The sequence below is a fragment of the Phascolarctos cinereus genome, unplaced genomic scaffold, assembly GCF_003287225.1.
Source record: "Phascolarctos cinereus isolate Bilbo 61053 unplaced genomic scaffold, phaCin_HiC Scaffold_2;HRSCAF=192, whole genome shotgun sequence".
Classification (NCBI taxonomy): domain Eukaryota; kingdom Metazoa; phylum Chordata; class Mammalia; order Diprotodontia; family Phascolarctidae; genus Phascolarctos; species Phascolarctos cinereus.
The window spans coordinates 8081383-8104090 of NW_027555625.1; the positions used below are offsets into that span (position 1 = coordinate 8081383).

Here is a 22708-nt window from a genome sequence, read left to right on the forward strand (position 1 = left end):
TCCTGATGTTCCATAAACATCTGGGGTCAGGACTGACTTTGACCTGTCTCATCATTTCTGCCAGAGTCATCAACAAACAAATAGTGGGATGAAAGGGGACACACAATTCCGTGCCTAAAACAAATGAAATTCTTTTTCCCTATAAAAAGCACAACATCTAGCTGCCAAGGTGGAGTGGGGTGAAGGGAAGGGGAGGAGAGAGATGGTACAGTGGAAAGCACATTGGACTTGGAGTCCAAAGGCTTGGGTTCAAATCATGACACTAGCACTTGTGAGTTGTCTGGATTGTGGGCTAGGTACCCCCTTCCTGGGACTCCTTTCCTCCTTTCCAATGTGAAAGGATAAAATAGTATCAGCTCCAAGGTACCTTGACCATTACCCCAATTCCATGTTCTAGCATTCTGTGCCTTAATTCTGTAAGGTGACTGGTGTTCTAGGCTAAACCTCCTGGTTTCACAGTCATCATTTAAACAAAGATATATGGGAAGGAGAAAAGTCACAAACTGAATCCTTTTCCATCCTTCAGCTGTCTTAAAGAACAAGGAACAGCCCCTTTTCACAGATGTCTCCTATCTTGGAATAAACTTCTTAAAACTTCTTTGGCAAACAACCCTGGGGAAAACTCCTGGAGACAAAAGCCTTCTAATTCAGCAAGGGATGGAGAATTCTTCCTGCTTTCCATTCGAGGAGGGAGTGATCAGAGCAGGGCTCAGCTGGGGATGGAAACCCAGTCAAAGGTGAAGGGGCCACTTTCCAGCCCTGCCAACCTCAACCTCCATAAATTACAAAGACATTCCCTGAGGAGGCCCAGCAGTTCTCAGGAACCCCTGGTGACTCTAGTTTTGTTACAATCGCATGCCCTACTTCCAGAATCCCACTGAGATCCTTGGACATCCTATCCCCCAATCCCCATCACAACTAATTGTTTCTGTGGCTCTCTTTTTATCCAGAGTGGAATAGTGGTAAGTGTGGATTTTAAATCAGAACACTTGGGTTTGCACCACTGTTCTGCCCCTTTTGCGGAGCCTCAGTTTCTTTATCTGCAAAATGAGGATAATATACATGCACTATCTACCTCCCAGAGTGGTTGTGAAGCATACTGTCTTTTTTTTACTTTAAAATTGCCAAAAAATACATGAACTGTTCTGATGTTTGCAGAGGGAAACTGACATTTTAAATATTCCCACCCCCACCATTTTATTCAGCATTGTCCTGCCCTCAGTATAATCATTCAGTACATATCTGAATGAATGATCATATAATGCAGCCATCCAAATGTTAACAATTATCAACTCTAATTTTGCAGGTGAGAAAAATTTTGGCCTTGAGAGTCCAAGTGACTTGCCCAAGGTCACACACTTAAACATACTGTTTCTATAGCATTTCGAGGGTTACAAGGCATGTGTCTCACAACAGTCTTGTGAGGCATAGATTTTTCATCCTAATTTCATAAATGAGGAAACTAGTTCAGAAAGATGAGCTTCCTTTCTCATAATTAAAGGCAGGAATCATGGCAGCTGGGATGCGACCTTAGGTCTTGGGCTTGCCCATTTTTATTTGTTTTTGCTGTTCTTTGTTTTAGAACCACATTTACCTCTAAATACATCCCTCCCCTCCCTCTCCGCACAGATGCATCCCTTGTAGCAAACAAAAAAAGTTTTAAAGAGGAAACATTTTCTAAAAAGCAGCTGAACAAAGCCACCACATCAATCAAGCCTGATGGTATATGCAATACTCACTACCCAGAGTTGCCTCTCTGCCTCTGCGTGGGAAGGAGGGCCTTGCCACTATGGGAGGACAGGCTTAAGAAGTCACAGGGGGTTTAGGGGCACCAGGTCCAACCACCTGTGACAGATGAGAAAATCTGAGGCTGGGGAGTCATGTCCATGATTACACAATTGAATGAACACAGGCCACAGGATCAGAGACTACCAGCTGGAAGGGACCTTCTAGGTCCTCTACTCCAACTTGTCATCTTACAGATGAGGACACTGAGGCCCGAGAACATCAATGACTTCCCCAAGGTCACAAAGGTAGGAAAGGACACCGGCCACATTTGAATCTACGTCTTCTGTATCCAAAGTCAGGGCTCTTTCCCTTGAATAACAATTATTAGACAATATTATCACAATCCTAATTTGTAAATATCATGGTTCCCCCTCAACACAATATAATGAAACCACGCCAGCATCACTGATGAATTTAAAGGCCACAGAACAAGCCAATGGATGTTTAAACAACATCCTCATTCACTGGGAGCTGTCCACTCAGACAGCTGAGCAGCAGCCCTTCACAGTCCTTCCCCTGGGTCTCCAGAGTGCCTTCCAGGGCCCCAGGGAGTAATGAATATTGCATTAACTGACAAACCAGCATCTTTATTACCAACCTTATATCAGCAAATTTAAAACTGTGGATCACTTTCCCAATCCCCCTACTCCAGACTGGGCCCTGCCATTGGAAATCATCGGGGCCAAGAGCCTAGACCCTTAGCAGAACCAAAACCCCGAGTCAAAAGCCAAAGAGAGGTTGACTCTCTCACGTGTCTGGTGACTCCTGTGAACCCCTGTCCTCTGAGTATAGGAAAGAGAGTAAAAGTCAAAGATGAGGAAACTAAGAAGGAGGCAGCCTCAGGGACAAACATTTTAGATAGTATTTAATAGAGTAGGGAGCCAAGATACAGATGTCAATATCAGATATAAGCAAGAGTGCAGCAAATGCCTTTAAGAGGACAGGGCCTTGGCGTGTGCCACCCTGGTACTGGAAAAAAGGGTCTGGTGGTGGCTAAGGAAAAAAAAAGCCTTGGGGGGCTCCAGACTGCAAAAATGAAGTTAGTTATTGTGAATGGACTTTTTTTGGTGGGGTTTTCCCCCTCTCTTTTTGTTTTTGTTTGTTTGTTTTTCTTCTTAAAGGCATATGCACTTTCCACAGTTTTAGAAATTACCTCATTGGGGAAGTGGTAAACTCCAGGACAATACAGAGCATCTATCCCAATGCTCTGACTTTTTGATCCTGAGAATTAGGATTAGACAAGAGATAAATTCAGGAGGAAAACTGAAGGGGAGGGAGAGACAAAAAATGAACAGCTGGAATGAAGGCGTTCCCATCCTCAGCATCCCTCAGTTTATTCCCTCTTGAAATTCTGCAATTCAAACATCTATTAAGCACCTCTTGGGGTCCAGAAGCCCAGGCCAACAGGCTGGCTGCTGTCTGGCCAGATCAAAACTGTCAATCTGATTTGTCATCGCCTGAGACAACTGGTCCTACACACCCCGGCTCTGTTTTGGTGACAGATTCTTTGGTGAGGGCAGGAGATGCTGCGGGTGTTTCTTGTACAGTGTGAGTCACAGCCAGTCAGACTGGTGGTGCAGGGATAGTGGGGGGAAGCTGCAAACCCACACCCCACCTGGATTCCTGGAACAAGACCTGGCCCCCAGCCCACTTGCTGTTCTCCCTTCTGTCTCTTTCTGTTTCTCTATGGCTGTCCCTGTCTCTGTCTCACTGTCTGTGTCTGTCTGTCTTTTTCTGTTTGAAAGGGCAGTGATTTGGCCCACTCTAGATTCATGAAGGGAGATAAAAAGGGGAAATGAAGAAGTGGAAACAGGCTGTCAGAAGAATGAGGTGGGGGGTGCATGACAAACAGAAAACAGCAGAAAGAGAAATCTATTAGCCATTTCCCATAAGCTAATTTTAAAACAACCCTGGAACTGAGAGAAATTCGGTCCAATCTACCTGCTGATTAGAGAGTTCACCTATCCTGAGGCTGCTGTCAAAAGACAAAAATAAAACTACAGTATTCAAGAAACAATTCTCAGAAGATTTGAGAACAAAATCTGGTGAAAGGCAATGTTAGCTAAGCTCTTAGCTGCAAATCTCCTCTTTGCGGCTCCTGGTTATTTAAACCATCATGGAATCAAGCCATGAAAAGAAAAAAATTTCAATTTGAAATTTTATTAGCAGGTCCCTAAAATGCTTTAATAAAACATCAACGTGATTGACTCTGTTGACATAATTGGGAAATCGTTCTTGCTGTGTTTTCTTTTCTTTTTTCCTTTAAACTTTGCCTGTTGTCCCAATGACTCAGACGTTTTAGCAAAGTCAAACCAAACTGCCCAGGTATGATATGCTGGCTTCCCTTCTGCTGCCTGGGCAATCCTGGGCAATTGCTCTATGCCTCCCTCTTCCTCCACCCAGGTGGGCCAGGTTTGAAACAGCCAGAAGGGAGGTGATCTAGATGCTCTTACAAGGTTTGCCAGGAGGGGTCACCCTCTTCCTTTTCTGGGGGCAGGATATTGCCTACCTGGTTGCGATTCCCAGGCCTTGGGGGAGAGTGGGTGGACCAGCCTCCTTAGTTACCAGACAGCAGCTGAGCACCACCACCACCAGCTGAGTCTTACAGGAATTCTGGAGGTGTGACTCCTCTGCAGGAAGGTGGGGAGCTGGGACAACAGCCTGAGAAGCCAGCACTCTCCAGAAGCCAAAGAGGTCTGAGGCCAGAGGGCCAGGGCAGAGTTGGAATAACCTGGGTACTTTACCTGGGTCCCCAAGTGGGTTCCTGTGGAATTATTCCCAGGAGCTCAGGAGCGTGGTGTCATTTATTTCTTTAGGAAAACCTACAAACCCTAGGACACTGAGCTCCACAAGGAAGCCTGGTGATGTAGATGAGGTTCTCAGGCCTTCTCAGATTCCTTCCTCCCCTTCTGTAGGGGCTGTGTTCCTGAGGCAGCGGGAGCGCAGTTCCACTTGGAAAAGGGAACAGCCTATTGTACCCAGTAACCTTTTCATCCTTGTTCCTCCAACTGCAAAGGGCCTCAGCCTGGGGCCCTGACTTCTTGCCCTCCCCACATGCTACTTATCCCTAAATCTGGGAGAGGATCCCCTCCTTAATAAGGCCAGGGACAGCTGGCTTCAGCGGCAAGTAGGAGACCCTCAACTCTTCCTCCTCCTCCAGATGCCTCCCTCTACCTCAGCGAATTCCCCAAAGGGTCTAAATGTCTGAGGAGCAAGACTCCATGGTTGCCATGTGTGGGCAACCCAGTGCCAGCCAGTGGGGGCTCTGGACGTGTTGAGGTTAGGGAGGGGTCGAGCTGAGTTACATAGAGGAGTTTTTCACCGATTTGGACAGCTAAAGGAGGGAAGGAGAAGAAGGAGAATAGGTGAAGATGGGGAAAAGGGAAAGGAAGGAAGGTTTGAGAAAGGAGAGAGGCAGCGGCGGGTCCGGGCTACTCCTTGCCATCGACCAGGGCAGCCAGCTCCTTGATGACCCGAAGCGTGCCGCTGGCGTCCACGCGCCGCTTCTCCCGGATGAGGTCCTCTAGACTGTGGAACCTGGCCGTGTGCACCTTGCCGTCCCCCAGGTGCACCTTGAGATAGTACTGCAGCTGCGGGGGCTGGCTGCCCGCGGGCAGTTCGCCGCCAGCCTTGAACTCACGCTTGCCGAAGCGGCACCAGGCGGCGAAGCTCTCCGAGTTGGTCCAGCACACGTCGGGGCTCTTGAGGCCCAGGTGGCCGCAGGCGTTCTGCACCACCAGCTCGGCCACCAGGGGCCGGTAGCGGTACCAGTTACTCACCACTCTGCCTACGTTGGCAGCGCCCGCTTCGTACAAGCTGTCCTGGCGGATCTCGCCCCGGTGCAGGTGGATGACCTGGCCACTGCCCACGTAGACTGCCCAGTGAGGGGGCGGCGGCGGCGGCGGAGGCGCAGACCCCGGGGGCTCCCCGGCGGCGGCGGCGGCCGGCGGCCGCAGCCACAGTAGCTCCACCAGGTCGCCGGGCTGGCAGAGGGCGGGCAGGGCAGTCACGGCGTAGACCCCCAGATCCCCGGCGCCCCCGCCTCCCTTGGAGAAGATGCATTCGGGCCCACGGAAGGCAGAACACTGGGCTTCGTGTAGCACCAGCTGGTGCACCAGGTGGTGCGGGTGGTGGGTGGGCGTCCCGGGGCCCGGGCTACCCCCGCCGTCGCCGTCGCCGTCGCCGTCGCCGCCGCCACTACCACTGCCTGGGGGCCCCTTTACGCCGTACTTGTCGGGCTGGCCTCGCTCATCCACGTCCTCCTCCTCATCGGAGAAGAAGTAGGCGACCCCGACCCGCAGCTCGTCCTGCTCGATGCCCGATGGGTCCCCGGTGGGCAGTTCGCTGTAGCTCAGGTGGGTGATCCGGTCCAGTTGGTTTCCCATCAAGGACAGGCCGATGCTGGGGAGCTGGGCGCGGGGCACGAAGGAGCCAGTCCCGGATCCAGGGAAGAAATGCAGCGAGGAGGAAGCAAGAGAAAAAGCCGTAAGAACAGGCGGTGGCCGGCCACCCGGAGCCCATCCGAACCGCTCGCCCGCCCTTCCGCTTGCGAGAAGGGGAATTCTTTCTGAGGGTCTTAGGGAGCACAAGTTTGCCTAGGGCTGCCCGGGGGAGGAAGGTCGTTCAGGCCAGAAGCACTCTCCCAGGGGTCAGGCCTGTGACTGCCGACTGCCTCGCGCTCCCCAGCCCGCCCCGTCCCCGGCCCCGGCGATCCAACCCAGCCTAGTCTAACACTTTCTGGAACCGCCTCCTCTCAGCCTCCGCGGTGCCAGCCTTCTTCTTCTCCCACCTCAGGCCTGTCAGGGTATGGCCATATGGATCAAGGCTGAGCGGAGGAGCCAAAACACAGAGGCGAGGTCCCCATTCTGCTCAGCCTGGCCTCGGCGCCCCCCATCCCAGGACGTGCCCAGCGCCCAAGGCAGGAGGAGGGCTCCTGGGCGCAGCTCTCCAATTTGCCCAGGCTGCAGGGGGCTGGGGGTTGGGTGGGGGGAGCGGAAAGCTAGCGGTGGCTCTGAGGAGGCTGGCCTTTAGGAGGGAGGAGTCCAGGGACGGGCAAAGAGAGCAAGGGTAACCAGGGAAGAAGTCTCTGGGTCCCCAGGGCCTAGAGAGAAGACAGTGACGACGGGGATCCCCGCGCCTCTCAACGCAGCTCAGCGCAGAGCGCACTGCTCGGGAGTCCTGCCGAGTCCCTCTGTGTCAGACACACACACACACACACACACACACACACACACACACACACACACGCACACACACACACACACACTCCCTTCTACTTCTCTTGCCTATTTCTTCAATACAGCAAATTGTAATGTTTCAGGTGAGCTCTAGAAAACAGCCCCGAGTCCACACAGGCAGACACAGATACACACATACCCTTCTCTCAATTAATAACTAGCAATGGACAGTGGAGGGATGTGTGTGTGTGTGTGGGGGGGGTGGAAATCAAATGATTTAGCGCTGCAAGGGATCTTGGAGATCCTCTAATCCCGTCCCCATTTTGGAGGAGGGGGGGATCAAGGTCCAGTAAGTGTAAATGACCAACCCAAGGTCACACAGCCAGTAGGTGGCAGGGCCGGGACTGGAACCTCCCGGCCCCACGGTCTCCAGATGCACTCGAGCCAGCTGCGCCCCCCCCCACCTGTCCCTGGGTTGCTGCCGCGGCAGCCAAAGGACGAGGCTGATCCCGTCTCGTCCCCTTTTCGCCTCTCCAGCCTCGGGGAAAGCTGGCGGGGAGCGGGAGAGAAAGGGGAGGAGGAGCAGCTCCACAAAGGCGGGAGGAGGCAGGGGCGGGAGGCGCTACCATCCCCGGCGCAGCAGGCACCCCGCAGAAATACGCCACCCGGTCCGGAGAGGCAAGCGGGGGAAGGGAGCCCCGAAGGAAAGGAACGTCGCGTGGCCTCGTACCGGTGGCTTCCCTGCTCCCGAAGCAAGCCCCAAACTCCTTCAAAGTCTCCTTGGCCCCATGGGGGCTTCGGGAGAGTCCCCGGCGGCTCCAGGGGGTGCTGGCCGCGCACCGAGGGGATGCTCCGCACTGTGATCTGCGCGCGCTCCCTCGCTGGCTCCGCAGAACGGGCTCCGCTCGGCTCGTCTCTGCTTGTCGCGGGACTCCGAGGAGCTGGGAGCCCCACGGCTCCCCAACCGGTCCCTACGCCGTCCCCGGCGCAGATTGCTGCGGCCACCGCCGCCGCCTCGGGCTCCGGCTTCGGCACGGGCGCCCTGATGGATCCCTGGCTCCTGGAGGAGCTGCTGCGCTCGCCACCCTTGGCACAGCCCAGCCCAGCCTGCTCGGCTCCGCTCTGGGCTCCCCCCGACAGCGGCCGCCTGCCTAAGTACCCACGGCCCCCGCTCCGCGGAGGGTGCCCCGCCCCACCCGGCGCTCATTGGCTGCAACGACCCCCCTCCCCTTCCCCCCCTCCCTGAGCAGGGGGCGGCCCCGGAGGGTGTCAATCGTGGCCGGGCAGCGCTGGGCAGGGCTGCCAGCGACTCGCTGGATCCTTGCTGGCTTCTTGCCTCCACCCGGCCAGGCGCGTGCACACTCAGCCATGTACACACACCCTAGCACGCCTGCACACACTCCTCCACTGACACACACGTACACTCACCCATGCACACGCACCGACATGCCTCCACTCGCACACTCTTCCATGCATAGAAGCTGCCACACACGCATACTCTCCCATGCACACACACTGACACGCCTGCACGCACACACGGCCATATGCCGCCGTCTCCTCCTCCTTCCCTGACAGAGGCCCAGCCTGAGGGGGCTGGGGAGGAGGGGGTAAGGCTGGGCCAGGGTCCGGGCGCACACTGGGCGCAGGAGCTCTCTGTTGCTTGAGGACCCCTCACAATTACTCCCTCCCTTTCAGTCCACCGTTTTTCTGGCTACCTAGCTTCCGAAAGACCCCATTTCGCTGCACTGTGCCACTGGCGACCCGCGGGAATAAGAGCGCTCCAAGCCAGCCCCACCCCGTTAAGTCTCGCCCTAGCCTGGGGCTCATTCAACTAGCGGGCTGACGGACTGCCGGCTGCGGCAGCCTCTGCCTCTGCGGCCGCCTCCCCTTCTCCCCCTAGGCGGGCAGCCTTCCTTCAGGGCCCTCTTGCCCCCGCCAGAGCTCCACAGCTAAGCCCTTCTCTATAGACTCCACCAAGATGCTTAGCAGTGCCCCCGTCCCCCCACCATGAGTGCGCGCGGATATACACTCGAACTTACCCAAACAACCCCCCTGAGGGTGCAGATTCCGCTCCCCCCCACCTCTTCATGCCAATTTATAGAGCAGGGAGCCCTAGATTCAGAGTCTGGGTTTCGCCTCTCTGCCTGCCCCCCTGGGCCTGAGACCTTGTGGCCAAACTGGGAAATAGGTTGGGTCTCAGGACTGGGAGTAAGCCCTGGGCTCAGACACTGTTGAGTGTAGTTCATACCTCTACTGAAAGGGAAACTAACGCCAGGAGAGGCGAAGTGTCTTGTCTAGGTAATATGGACAGAGCTGAGATCTATCCTCAGATTCCAAATGCAAGGCCTTTTCTTCTCCATCATGGGAAACTAAATGAAGGATGTCTTAATAATTACAACGTGTCTTCATGTCACATTTTACAAGGACTGATAATACCTGACACTAGAATATTTTAAACTTTCCAAAGCTCCTTACAGACATTATCTCCTCTGACCCTCACAACCCTCTGAGCTAGCTATTACAGTATAATTTTGACATTTGACAGATGAGGAAACTGAGTCCCCAGAGATGTAGAGGTCTGTTTATGGTCACACACTTAGTAATCCTCAAAAGTAGAGCTTGAACTCAGCTTCTAGCCAGCCCCACCCCACTGTGGATAACAAGCATTTTGTTAAGCTCCAGTTAGAAGCCAGGTACTGTGCTAAGCAGTTTATTAAGAAAGACAAAACCAATCTCTACCTGCAGGGAGCTCACAGACTTCTAGCTTAAGTCCCAGAGTTTTCTTACCGTTCCAGAGTTTTTATAGCCATGACCTCACTGATTCTCCACAACAGCCCTGCCAGTTCCACAGAGCCTGTTGAACAAGGTATGATAGCTAGAAAGAGTCCTGGTCTTGGGGCTCAGGCCCTCTGCCAAGCTCTGTGGGTGTCTCAGGTGTGGAAAGGAAAGAGCTGCCAAAGTGGGTAGGTCGTCGAATGGGGACGAAGGTGGAACTTTAGAGTCAATCACAATTCATGAGTTCCAGTGCCAGCCATGCTACTGGCTTGTTGACTTCTTGCCTGGCACAATCTCTTTTTTCCTCAGTTTATGTGTGAAAGGAGAGGCCTGACCAGATGACTTCTAAGGTCCCTTCCAAGTTGTCTAGAGCTAGAGTTTGGGGAAATGCCCTCCCCTAATGTTGATCATAGCACCTCTATGAATATACCGCTCAGTTATTGGGAAATACACAAGGTACTAGAGATTAGGTGACTTGCTCAGAGTAACACATCTGGTGCCAGAGGCAGGGCCATAGTACCTGCCTCTTGGCTTAGCATTGTCCCCCATGTTGTACTGTAAAATGAGAGAAAGAAATACTTCTATTGCTGAAAACACTTTCCCAAGTCAGGGACATGTGACCTTCTCCCCACTCTGCATATGAGAAACAGGCTCAGTCTAGTGTCTTCCCCCAAATTACTGAGCTAGTGAGGTGAGCTGGGGTAGGGGAGGTCAGAACTTGAATCCAGACCTAGTGGCTTAGGTCCTGCTCTTCCTAGTAACACAGAGGTGCCATTGAGGGTTACCAGTGATAAGAGCCAGGGCCTGGTAGTAGTTAAATTAAAATTGTAATAAACTGGTATTTGTGCTTCTGGATGGAAGAGGAAGGGGAAAAAAGGTGAACCCTTCAGAAGATGTAAGCCTGGAGAGCTAGATAAAGCACCTACCTAAAGCATATGGATATCCAGATTTATTTATGTAAACAGACCAGAAGTGTTGGTGTTTGCATGGGGGAGAGGGGGAAGGGAGTCAATGTTTAAGAAGCTTCTTTAATTACGAAACAACTCCTGAATGTATTTGCAAACTCCAGTTTCCACCAATTTCATAAACATAGGACTTTGGGGCAACTTGATTTCTCCTGGATGCTGGCTGATCCCCTCCTCCCTCAAAGCTGTGCTGGACAGGGACTGTGGAGGGCAGGCAGAGGCCATGACTTAGCTGGTCACTACCTGTGTGAGCACAGCCTGCTTCTTTCCAGAAGAGCTTTAATAAAGGCTGGTCACAATTGAATTGAATCCCACAAGGTCATGCAGGAGCTTGCCACGTTCAATCTGGAACGAGCAGGGTCTGCAGGGAATTGGGTCAAGCATTTGCCTTGAGGGACCCAGGAGTAGGCGAGTGGCCTAGTTACAGGGTTGGCTTTAGAGGGGCATGGGGTGGGCCTGAGAGAAGAGAGACACCTCATTCAAGCCACAGAGTCCCAGACCAAGATCGAAGGGACTGAAGAGGTCATCAAACCTCTTTTGCAGATGGTGAAACTGAGGCTCAGTAAGTATCTAAGACAGGATTTCAACTCTGGTCTTCCTGACTTCATGTGCAACACTTTTCCTAGCTCTGCCTCAACTATCTGTGTGACATTGGGACCTCAGTTTCCTTCTTCGTTACATTAGAGGGCGCCTGGGGCAGTGGCACCATGGATAGAGCACGGCCCAGATTCAGGAGGACCTGAGTTCAAATCCAGCCTCAGACACGTAACACTTACTAGCTGCATGACTCTGGGTAGATCACTTAACCCCATTGCCTAGCCAAAAAAACCAAACCAAAACAATGCATTAGAGGAGCCTAATGTCATATCCAGCTCTAATGATGTTCAGATGGTTTTCCTAGTAGCTCCAGGCTCTGGACTGAACCACTTTCACTTCACTTCCCATCCCCCACTCTCCGGGCCCCCTCCCAGATCCAATCTTGCAGTCCAAACATTTACAACAGGGCCACCTAGTACAGTGTATCCTAGCCCCTCCTCCTGTCCCCTGGACACAGAATGGGCAGCCTGTTCTTCCTCTGGCCTCATATCTCCGCATGTTTATGATGCTAAATGAAAGGTAAGATAGAAAGTAAATCCTACCAGAGCTCCGTGATAAAATGGTGACCTCAGCAGATCCCACCTCAGACCTTTTCCTTCCTCCTCCCCCTCCTCAGAGCTCTGAAGAGGCTCAGGCTGGCGTGGTTATGTTCTTACCTCGGCTCATTTTGAAGTGTCTTGACTGCCCTAAGTTGGTGACACTCTTGGTACCTGCCTGCTCAGGCAGAGACTGTCTCTGAGACAGAGGGAAGCAAAGTGCCATCAGAGATAATGGAAGGATTGGGGTGGGGGCTCTGCAGGGCCCCATCCCTAGCTGGCCTTCTCTTGTACTGTCTCTGACGTTCTATGACCTATGCATGTTCTGAGTTCCCCTCCCAGTTATGAGAGGTTATGTGATTTATCCAAGGTCATAGAGCTAGTAAGTATTTAAGGCTGGATTTGTGCACCGATCTTCTTGTTTCCAGGTGTAGTGATCAATCTACTCTACCACCTAAGTCCCTCATTTTACAGATGAGGAAACTGAGGCTGGGGAAGGTTAAGGGACTTACTCAGGGTCACAAGGCTAGCAAATGTCTGAGAAAGAATTCTTTCAATGCTCTATTGATTAGCAGCCTCCAATTGATCTCCAAAATCCCATAATTTCCAGAACATGCTCAACTATATGGGTAACTAGGAGCAGAAAGTAGTAAACATCTGGTTTAGTAACCAGCCTGAAAAAGAAGGGAGGTACCAGCCCAGCAGCCCATGCAGTGACAGTATGAAAAACCTGGCTTTTCCTTCTTTGCCCAGATGGTATCCAGAGAGCTACAGCCCCAGGTCATGGAAAGAACATTGAACCCAGCATCTGGGGAATCTGGGCTCTACATACAACTAATTCCCTGGGTGATCGATTATGAGTGTAGGGAAAGAGAATTCAGAGGTGGAAGAAACCTCAGAGGACCACAAAGGACCACAGAGATTTAGGAAGGGCTTCCTGACTCTTCATGGAGCTGGAGAATCTGGGAGCTGGGAGGAACCCCCTAAAAGATAATCTGACCCCCTCATTTTACACATAAGGAAGCTGAGGCCCAGAGAGTGGAAGTGATTTACTGCAAATCCCCCAGAAAGCAACAGCACGGCGACTGAAGCCCAGGTCGTCTGACCCTTTCTTCTTCTGACATACCGCGCTGCTTTTCTAAGGTCACGTTTGTCATTTCCCCTGTCTCTGAGCCTCAGTTCCCAGTTCTGTTGTAAAATGAGGATAATCATTCTTGTGTTGGGAGGAACAACTGGCTGTTACTTTGGAAAATAGGCTAAAAATAAGCCTACCCCACAGGGCTCTTAGGCGATAATGACATCATCATGATTCTGCTTTATCCCAAGGGCCAAGCAAGGTGTGTTTGGGGGGATTAAACGCATTCTGCTCGATCCCAGAGGGTAGAATTAGGAACTACGGCTAGCAATGACAGGGAGGCGATCTTGCTTTGATGTAACGCTGTATCTCCCCGGACGCTGGGAGGGCTGAGCTAGGGCCGGTGGACTTCTGTTCCCTGGGATTTTGAAGCAAAAGCTGTGTCTCCACTTGCGGGCCCTAGGGGGAGGAGATTCTGGCATGGTCAGGTTGGCCCCAAGGCCACCGAGGCCCCTGCCAGCTCCAACATTCTGTGATTGTGCGATCAAACGGGGTGAAGGATGTGAAAGCAATTGGGAAACTGCATAGAGCTATATAAATGTGAGGGTTCAGGGGCTGCCAGGGCCCATTTTGCAGTGCTCATATTCTCCAGTAATCACCCACGGCTACAGATCACGGGACTCCTCGATCGAAAAGAAGAACGATAGGTTCAGAGGTCTGGAGCTGGAAGGAGCCTGAAGGCTCAATGAGTCCTGCACTCCCATTTCAGAGATGAGGAAGCTGAGGTACAGAGAGCCGATGTCCCACACCCTGGATCACAGAAGTAGGAAGCGGCAGCCCTGGGATTTGAATCCAGTACTTCTGACCTTACATTCAAAGATTCTTCTGGTATGCTGCTTGTGTTAGCTCAGTTAAGCCTCAAAAGAACCTTGGGAGATAGGAGGCATTGTTACCTCCATTTTAGGGATGGGGAAACTGAGGCACAAAGTTATCCCTGAGAGAGTATGTGAACTCAGATCTTCCTGCCTCCACACCTAACAATTTATCCACTGCATCACCTAAAAGGACACAAGGGCCATTGTTAAATACCTGAAGGGGCTCAGCTGGCTGCAGTCAGTTGCCAGTAATGGTGTGATGCTCCAGCAGTCATGGAGAAGACACATTTGGAGACATGTAGGGTCAGACAGTGGGGTGGGTCAGGAAGAGAACCAGCATCCCCCGACAGAAGACAAAGGGCCAGAACTTTAGCACAGAGAATGATGGAAGGGCATAGGAGGGCAGCCAAGAGGCTGGCAGCACCTGGGTGGGCTACAAGCCTTTCTCTACCTGTCACCGTTGCACCTTCCAGCCTCATCAGGCCAGCCAAACTGACTTTCTCACTCTTTTCTACCCCAGCTCCTCGGTTCTCCTCTCCCTGGCTCTGCACTGACTGTCCCCTGAGCCTGGAAAGTCCTTCTTAGCTCTGCTTCTCAAATTCCTCAGGGTCCTTGAAGCCTCAGCCCAAGTACCAGCTTTTCTATGAAGATATTTCAAGCCCCCTCGCCCAATTGCCAGTACCCTAGAGGCAGCTAGGTGGCTCAGCTGACCTTGGAATCAGGAGAGACCTCCTTTCAAATCCAACCTCAGCTGTTGACTAGCTGTGTGACCCTGGCCAAGTCACTGAACCTCTGATTGCCTCAGTTTCCTCAATGATAAAATAGGAACAATAATAGCACCTACATGGAATAGTTGTTGGGAAGATTTAATGAGGCAATATTTACAAAGTGCCTAGCACACAGAAGGTGCTTAATAGATGCTCATTCCCATTCTCCTCCTCCCTGACCTGTGCTAATTGCTTTTAGTGTGCATCACCTTATACATGATGAGAGGCATATGTAAGAAAACTTTCTGGAAAGAACCATTGCTCTGGAGTTAGGGGATCTAGCTTCCAACCTCACCACGAATATTTATGACCTATGTGATCTGGGGCATCAGTTTCCCCAACTTGAAAATGCCTTCCAAGGTGAGTCCTAGCTCTAAATGTGTGGTCCCACCATCGCTAAACTCCTGTCCAGCTATAAAATCAACGCTCTGAGGAGTCAGTGTCCTCCTCATGTTTCTTTTTTCTTCTTCTTTGGCTCATCATTCCCAGTCCCTCCACCCTTTTTCATATGACATGGCCCTGAGGCCCTTCACATCTGACCTGCTCCCCTGCTGACACCCATTAGCTTATCAATGACCTCCCTAATCTCTGGGGCCCAGAACTAACTGAGCTTGATACCCCCACTTCTCTTAAAGCTCTTCAGAATCCCACTGGCTTTCTTGGGTGACACAGCCCAGGTTCACTCATGTGGCACCTGCAGGCCATTAAGACCCTAGGGTTTTTTCCCACACATTTCCCTGGAAATGTTTGTGGATGCCCAGATGGATAATCAAGGAAATAATCATTAAGTATTCATTAAGCACTTTCTAAGGGCTGGGATACAAAGAAAGACAAAAACATAAACAATCCCTGCCCTCAGGGAGCTTACCTAGGAACGCGGAGACACAGGTACATAATTAGTGTGCACAAGACACGTGCAAAACGGAAGGAAAGGCACCTGAGAGGAGAAGGCCCTAGCAGCTTGGGAGACCAGGAAGGCCTCCTGCACAAGGGCCTGTTTCCCAGCATGCATGGGATAGTGGGGAGTAATGGTGCCTACATCTCCAGTGTTTCCAGCCTGCAGAGTTCTCTGTGAGCTGATTAGGGTAAAGATTTGCACCCTATTTTACCGATAAAAGACAGGGTCACAGGAGGTTAGAGATCTGTCCAAGGCTTAGGGCTTATTTAGAATACTGTAAAGACCAAAAAGTGAGCAAATACGCCCTGGTTTCACAGGCCAGGAGGGCATTGCCCCTGCAGCTCATCTCTGTTCCCCAGGGTCCTGGACATCAGCTCCTCCCTCTCCCTATGCCATCTCAGGAGTGTCTCTTCCCAACAAAGTCTTCTCTGTAATGAGGCCTGCATGGCTTTTTAGGACGTCATCAGATCAGAAGCCTGACATGTGCTAAAAGCTGGATGAGCCCTCATTAGAACTGTGCAGTGACATTCCCCTCCAAGGACATGGTCCTCTTGCTCTGGGGTATGCAAAAGTGCCCTCAGTCTGGAGGCTCCTCCTTCTCCTCCTCCTCCTCTTCCTCCTCTCTCCTCCTCCTCCTCCTCCTCCTCCTCCTCTCCTTCTCTTTCTCCTCTCCTCCTTTGAGGAATCTGGCTTGCTTCCTGGCCTCTCCTGCCTGCTTGCTTCACCTCTGGGTTTGTGACCCAAATGTCTGATCAGCTCTCTGGGGCTCTTTCAGGTTTGCCAGGCCCTTTCCCTCTAAATGCCCTGAGGTAGGGCAAGCTTCATCGTCCTCTTTTATAGATGGGGAAACTGAGGCTCTCAGCAATTCCTGCAAAATAGGATAACAGCTCACAACTTTACATAGCTTTGGAGTCTCCAAAGCACTTTTCTGACAGCCCCATGAGTTATACAACTGTGTGCCCACTTGTAACACAGTATCTGACACAGAGTAGGTTCTTGATGAATGCTTTTTTGAGTGATTGATACTAATATAGTGGAATATATATAATGAACAGATTTTCTTCATTTTTACAAATAGGGAAACAGAGGCTTAGAGTAGTTTAATTGAAATTAGCAACTAATAAGTATTTCTTAAACATCTGTATAATAATAATATCTAGCATTTATACAGCACCTACTATGTGCCAGGCATTTTAGTGAACTAGATGGGTTTTGTCATGAGTGAAAAGGACTGAACAGATACAAGAAATTTGGAGGAGGTGGAATCAGTAATGCCTGGTATCCGATTGGATGTGAGGAAGAGGGAGAAAAGGAGGGGAAACAAGGATGATTCCAAGGATGAAATTCCAGATCACTGTAAAGATGGTGGTGCCTTGAAGATAAATAGGGAAACTGGGAGGAAAAATGGAGTTTGAGGAGGAAAAAAATTCAGTTTTAAACATGTTGAGTTTGAGATGCTTATGGAACATCCAAGTGAAAGGGTCCAGTAGGCATTTGCATTTGGAGATGCAAGTCTAGAGATCAAAAAAGAGATAATGTATAGATCTTGGAGTTATCTCTATTAAGAAGATAGGTCAATCTGCAAATAAAGATGAGCTGAGAGAGAGAGCAGAGAGAGAAGAAAAGAAGATCCGGGGAAGAGTGCTGAGGAACACCCACTTTGGGGGGACAGGAAGTGGGTGATAAACACATGCACCAAGACCAGAAGGAGAAGCAAGGGAGGTCAGTGTGAGGAAAACTCATAATGATGAGAGTATCCAGGAGGAAAGGTTGGTCCCTAGGAACAAAATGCTTCCAACAGACCAGGAAGGGTGAGGACGGAGAGGTCATCAAATTTACCAGTAAAGAGACCAGTGGTAACCTTGAAAAGAACAATTTCATTTGAACAGTTGGGTTTATATCCAATTTGCATGGGATCAAGAAGAGAGTGTGAGGTGAGAAAAAGGGCACAATGAGTGTAGACAGCTTCGCCAAAGAATTTGGCCATGAAAAGGAGGAGAGATATTGGATCAGACCTTGAGCTCTTGTGAGGTCAAGAATAATTTACCTTTTTCCACTGTTTCCCTATTCCCAATCACTTTCTTCAAAGCCTGGTCAGGTCCTACCGCAGGGAATTTTACTTCCTTTTGCCGTATAAGGATCTGAAGCTTATGGAGGGAAAATGAAGTCCCCAAGGTCATACCAATGGCCTGGGGCAGCATGAATTTGGATGGTGAGTTGAGGCTTCAGCATTTTTCACTTGCAAATCAACTGTTCTGTCTTATTATCTGAGGTTTACAGATTTAGAACTGGAAGGGATGTCAGAGACCATATAGTCCATTCCCCTCATTTTATTAATGAAAAAACCTGTGCCTACAAGGACACTTAAATGACTCATATTCCCACAGGTAGTGCCAGAAGTATGACTTGTACCCAGGACCTGATACCAGAACTAATTGTTCTCTCTTCCAATAACATGACCTCTTATATCTCCTCATGTGTCTATCCCTAGCACCTAGCTCAGTGCCTGGCACATAGTAGGTGCCTAAGTAATGCTTATAATGAATCATAATTGGAATAAAATGAAATTATGACAATTTGGGTGCCTTTGAATAAGTCATTTAAATTCTAGGGGCCTCCATTTTCCTCATCTTTAAAACAAGGAGGTTGGATAACAGTCCATTTTGCCAGACCCAACACAAGCCTACGCTTATCATTCTCTTCTCTGACCTATCATGCTTCCAATCTCTAGAATCCATCTGAGGATTTAAAAAGATTCCGTCCTGTAAAATTCATTAATTGGTTCGTGTGTATAAGTCCTGTCTCACCAAATATTCCATAATTATTCCAATTATTCTCCTCCTGAGAGTAGGGCAGAGCAGGTCAATGGCCTACTTTTGGATCCCACACCATGCCTAGCACCATGCTAGATATATAGTACATATATATCGTAGAGTATGCCAGCCACTGGACTTGAAGTCAAGACACCTCTGCTTGAATCTCTGCTCTTTTCCTAATGTCCCCTCTGTGGTCCTGACCACATGGTCCTCTATTCAGGGGAATGTAGAACTATCTGATCTCCAAGACTCTTCCCCAACATGATTCCTAAAATTCTAGAGCATCCTCCATAATGACTTATTGACTTGGATTGAAAATCACTAAATGGAACCACGACCATTTCTTCCTAAGACTGTGAGTGACCAGGTTCTAATGGCAAGATCCCTCTCATCTTTTCAGCGATCATTTCTTTATGTCAGTGATCTCCTAGTTCCTGTATAAGCCCTTATGACTTCAAGTTTCCTGAATCTGTTTCTGTAGGTCAGAAAATTATGAATGTTGTTAACTAGTCTGAATCCTTCCCAATCATGTCAGCATTATCCTTTGAATTCTGGGCATGGAAACTTTTATAAAGCCATCTGACTGGCTTGGCAGAAAAGGGCCTAGATTCCATTTGGAAACCTGACTTGTCCACCCAGCTCTATCACCTGGCTGAGTTGGTTCCCTTTTCTGGGTCTCATTTTCCTCATTTACAAAATTAGGGGATGGTATTAAATGGTGTCTAAGGTCCCTCCCAACTCTGACATCCAATGTTCCATGACCTCAGGTCCCTACTAGCTCTCTGTCTATCTCTGTCTCTTTCTCAGGTTTGCTATTCTGGGTTCTATATTCTAAGGTCCCTCTTATCTTTGACATTTCTTATTCTATGTGCTAAGATACTTTTCTGATATTCTGCACCCTATGCTCCTAGGTCCCTTTCAGCTCTTATATTCTGTGTTCTATGTTTTAAGCAATGGGCAGCTAGGTGGTGCAGAGAATAGAGCGCTGGGCCTCGAGTCAGGAAGACTCGTCTTCCCGAGTTCAAATCTGGCCTCAGACCCTTCCAGCTGTGTGACCCAGGGCAAGTCACTTAATCCCATTTGTCTCAGTTTCCTCCTCTGTAAAATGAGCTGGAGAAGGAAATGGTAAATCACTCCATCCAAATGAGGTCAGGAAGAGTCAGACACAAATGGAAGACAGCAACAAGTGTTCTAAGCTCTCTCCCTAGTTGTCCTTCTCGACTCTGTGTCCTACACTGCTTCTGAAATATGAGTTTTCTGTCTGTTGCTCTCAGATTTCTTGCAGTTTTTTTTTTGTTTGTTTGTTTTTTGGTGAGGCAATTGGGGTTATGTGACTTGCCCAGAGTCACACAGCTAGTGAGTGCTGTGTGTCTGAGGCCGGATTTGAACTCAGGTCCTCCTGACTCTAGGGCCGGGGCTCTATTCACTGGGCCACCTAGCTGCCCCTCCCTCGCGGTTCTGACATCTGATGTTCCACTTTCTCTGGTCCCTACCAGCTCTTCACTTTCATACCAATGCCCAAGGCATCTAACTTGTCCCTTGCAAGGGTCTGTGTTTGAATCTCAGTCTGTCATTTATGATCTGTCTTCTCAGCCATCACCACACCAGGCTGCATCACTGCAGCCATCATCCCCCTCTCCCGTTGCCCCCACCCTCAATGCCTCCTTGGAGTCTGCCCCTGGAACTCTGGCCTGTGACAGGTGTGCTTTCCTCTTCTCCTGTTCAGAACCCGCCTCCAGGACCCTTCCTGCCCAGTTCCACTTCACATGCCCCTTGGATTTCTCCTCTGGGTGTTGTTTTCCCTCATTAAAATGTCACCTCCTGTCTTGTCTGCATTTATGCCTGGCACATTATTGCCCTCTCTCTCTGATATTATTCCCACTTGTCAGATGAGGAGACTGAGGCTTAGAGAAATGAAGCCATTTGCTTACAGTGACCTGACACCAGAACTGGAACTGGAAACCGGATCTCCTGCCTGGTTTCCTCTGATTCAGCAATCCCTGACAAAATGGCCACATGGGCATGGCCCAGGCTCGGATGATGGGGTCACCAGACTGGAGACACCATGGACCATGGTTTTCCGTGTCCAGTGGACCTCCTGGACATGCTGGCTGGCTCTGAACCCCACAGGAGGAGCAGACCGTTGAACCGAGGGTGCAGCAAAGAACGTTTGCATTAACATAGTAAGCAATTTATTTTCCAGGCTGACTTTGGATTAAAAATTGAATATATGAGGGCTGCTTCTAAGACTATGAACCATTCCTATTGTAGGTTGCCATATTATCTTCTCTTTTTGGAACAAAATGGAATGTTTCTATATTATCTTTTTTTTCCCCTTTTGTAAAGGAACAGAACAGAATGTTTTTATATTATCCTCTCAAGGCCAGAACAAGGCAAAATAGAAAAGAATGGGGTGTCAGAGGACTAGAGAAGTGATCCACCTTCCCTTAGGTTACGTAGTAGAGGGGGCAAAGCCAGGGCCAGAATGGGGCTTCCTGATCCCTCGGCCAGAGTTCTTGACAAAGGACCTCAACACTGCTCACTCTGTCGGGTTTTATTCAATGGATGTTCCATATATGTACATCTTGTCTCTTCCACAGGACTATAAAGGCAGAATCACACAATACAAAAGTAGGAAGTGACTTTGGAGAGCATCTAGGCCAACCTACAGACATCCCTGCTATAACAAATGCTCACTGGCTCTGCTTGAAGACCTTACACCTAAATGGGGAGATGGGAAACTCCAGAGACAGCCCAGTCTATTATTTCACAACTCCAGTCATGAGAAAGCTTTTCCCGACCTAAAGATTAAATTTGCAACTTTGTAACCCACCCCTCCCCCATTGTTTCTGGTTCAGCTCTTTGGGGCCAAGAAGGATGAGGTTAACTCTCCTCTCCTGATGTCCCTTCACATATTTGCAAACGACTATCATATCTCTCTCCCCTAAGTTTCCTCCTCACCAGGCTAAACACGTCCAGTTCCTATCACTAATCTTGGCATGATATGGACTCAAGACCTTGCACTCTGTCTCCTGGCTGCCCTCATCTGTCTACTCTCCACTTTGGCAATGTTCTGCTTAACCTGGGGTTTAACATGGGCCTCTTGAGATCAAAGCTCCTGCCTCAATCTGGCTTGTGTCTCACAAAAGGTTGGGCACAGATTCAATCCAACTCAAAGAACGTTTATTAAGCACTCCCTAGGGGCAAAGCAGCAGATTCAGAGTAGTAATGAAAGGATAATATATATGTGTGTATGTATGTATGTATGTATGTATGTATGTATGTATGTATGTAGAGAGAGACAGAGAGAAAGAGAGAGACAGAGACAGAGAGACATAGGGACAGAGAGAGACAGAGAGACAGAGACAGAGAGAGAGAGAGACAGAGAAAGAAAAACAGAGGTGGGGGAGAAGAGGAAACGATCTCTTCTGAATTCCCCTCCAACTATGAAAGCCTAAAATCTTATGATGGAATGAATGAATGAATAGAAGAAAGGATTCATCAATAGGATTCAAAAGCAGTAATTTAATTCAACAAGCATGGATTAAGTACCTGCTATGTTCAAGGCAGTATGCTAGGCGCTAAGGACACAAAACAAAACTGAAATAACAGTCCTAAATGATAGCCTGTGATTATGAAATTCCTTTCTTCCAAAACTCTCTGGGGCCTTTCAAAGCTGTCTTCAGTGCATCACTTTGAGTTTATTGGTCATTATGATTTATATTGTACAAAAGGAGAAACTGAGTCACAGACTGGCAAAGTGACTTGGATAAGATCACAGAAGTAGACTTAGAATTCAGTTGACTTTTACTGTGGGCAGCAAATATTGGCTTCCAATGTTTATAACCTTTAATTGTTATTTTTAATGTACTATAGAAGATATAAAATATAGCCACACACAGATCACTCACCTATATAGTGTTGGTGCACCCTGAAGTATTAAAAAATATGTTGTAAGATCTAAGACCATAAGATCACACAGGATTTATAATGATATGGAGCCTCAGAGATCATCTTGTACAATCCCCTCATTTTAAAGAGCTGGCAACTAAGGCCGATGAAAGGAGTGTGTGATGTGGTAGGAAACGTACCAAGTTTGTGGTCAGGCAAGACATGGGTTGGAATTCTGCCTCTGACGTTCACTAGCTGTGTACTTGGTCAGTCTGCATCTTGGACGTCTCCAAGCTTCAGTTTCTTTCTCTGTAACATCAGGATTAAGATGGCCCCAGTACTTGATTCACAAGGTGAGGATGAAATGCTGAGGCACAGGATGTGGAAAACCCATTAACAACTTTAATTCCTGTTTAAATGTCCTCTATGTCAGCATCACCCTCATCAGCAACACGAACATCACTGCCACCGTCATCATCTGTGGACACCATCACCACCAAAATCACCATCATCACAGGGCATGCAGGTCATGGGTCATAGAGGTGGGA

At 49.4% G+C, this 22708-nt stretch overlaps 1 protein-coding gene across 1 annotated transcript; it reads right to left on the bottom strand.

Annotated features, from left to right (window-relative positions):
- Nucleotides 1–2636: 2636 nt before the first annotated feature.
- On the bottom strand, nucleotides 2637–8108 carry LRATD1 (LRAT domain containing 1). The gene is made up of 2 exons (XM_020967442.2): nucleotides 7696–8108; nucleotides 2637–6197 (listed from the first exon to the last, which is right to left on the bottom strand). Exon 2 carries the CDS (start codon nucleotides 6171–6173, stop codon nucleotides 5220–5222), a length of 954 nt encoding a protein of 317 aa, XP_020823101.1. The 5' UTR covers nucleotides 6174–6197; nucleotides 7696–8108; the 3' UTR covers nucleotides 2637–5219.
- Between the last annotated feature and the right edge of the window lie 14600 nt (nucleotides 8109–22708).

Bases quoted from the DNA above. Each gene is read 5' to 3' on its own strand.
- LRATD1 (XM_020967442.2), bottom strand. From the start codon at position 6,173: ATGGGAAACCAACTGGACCGGATCACCCACCTGAGCTACAGCGAACTG.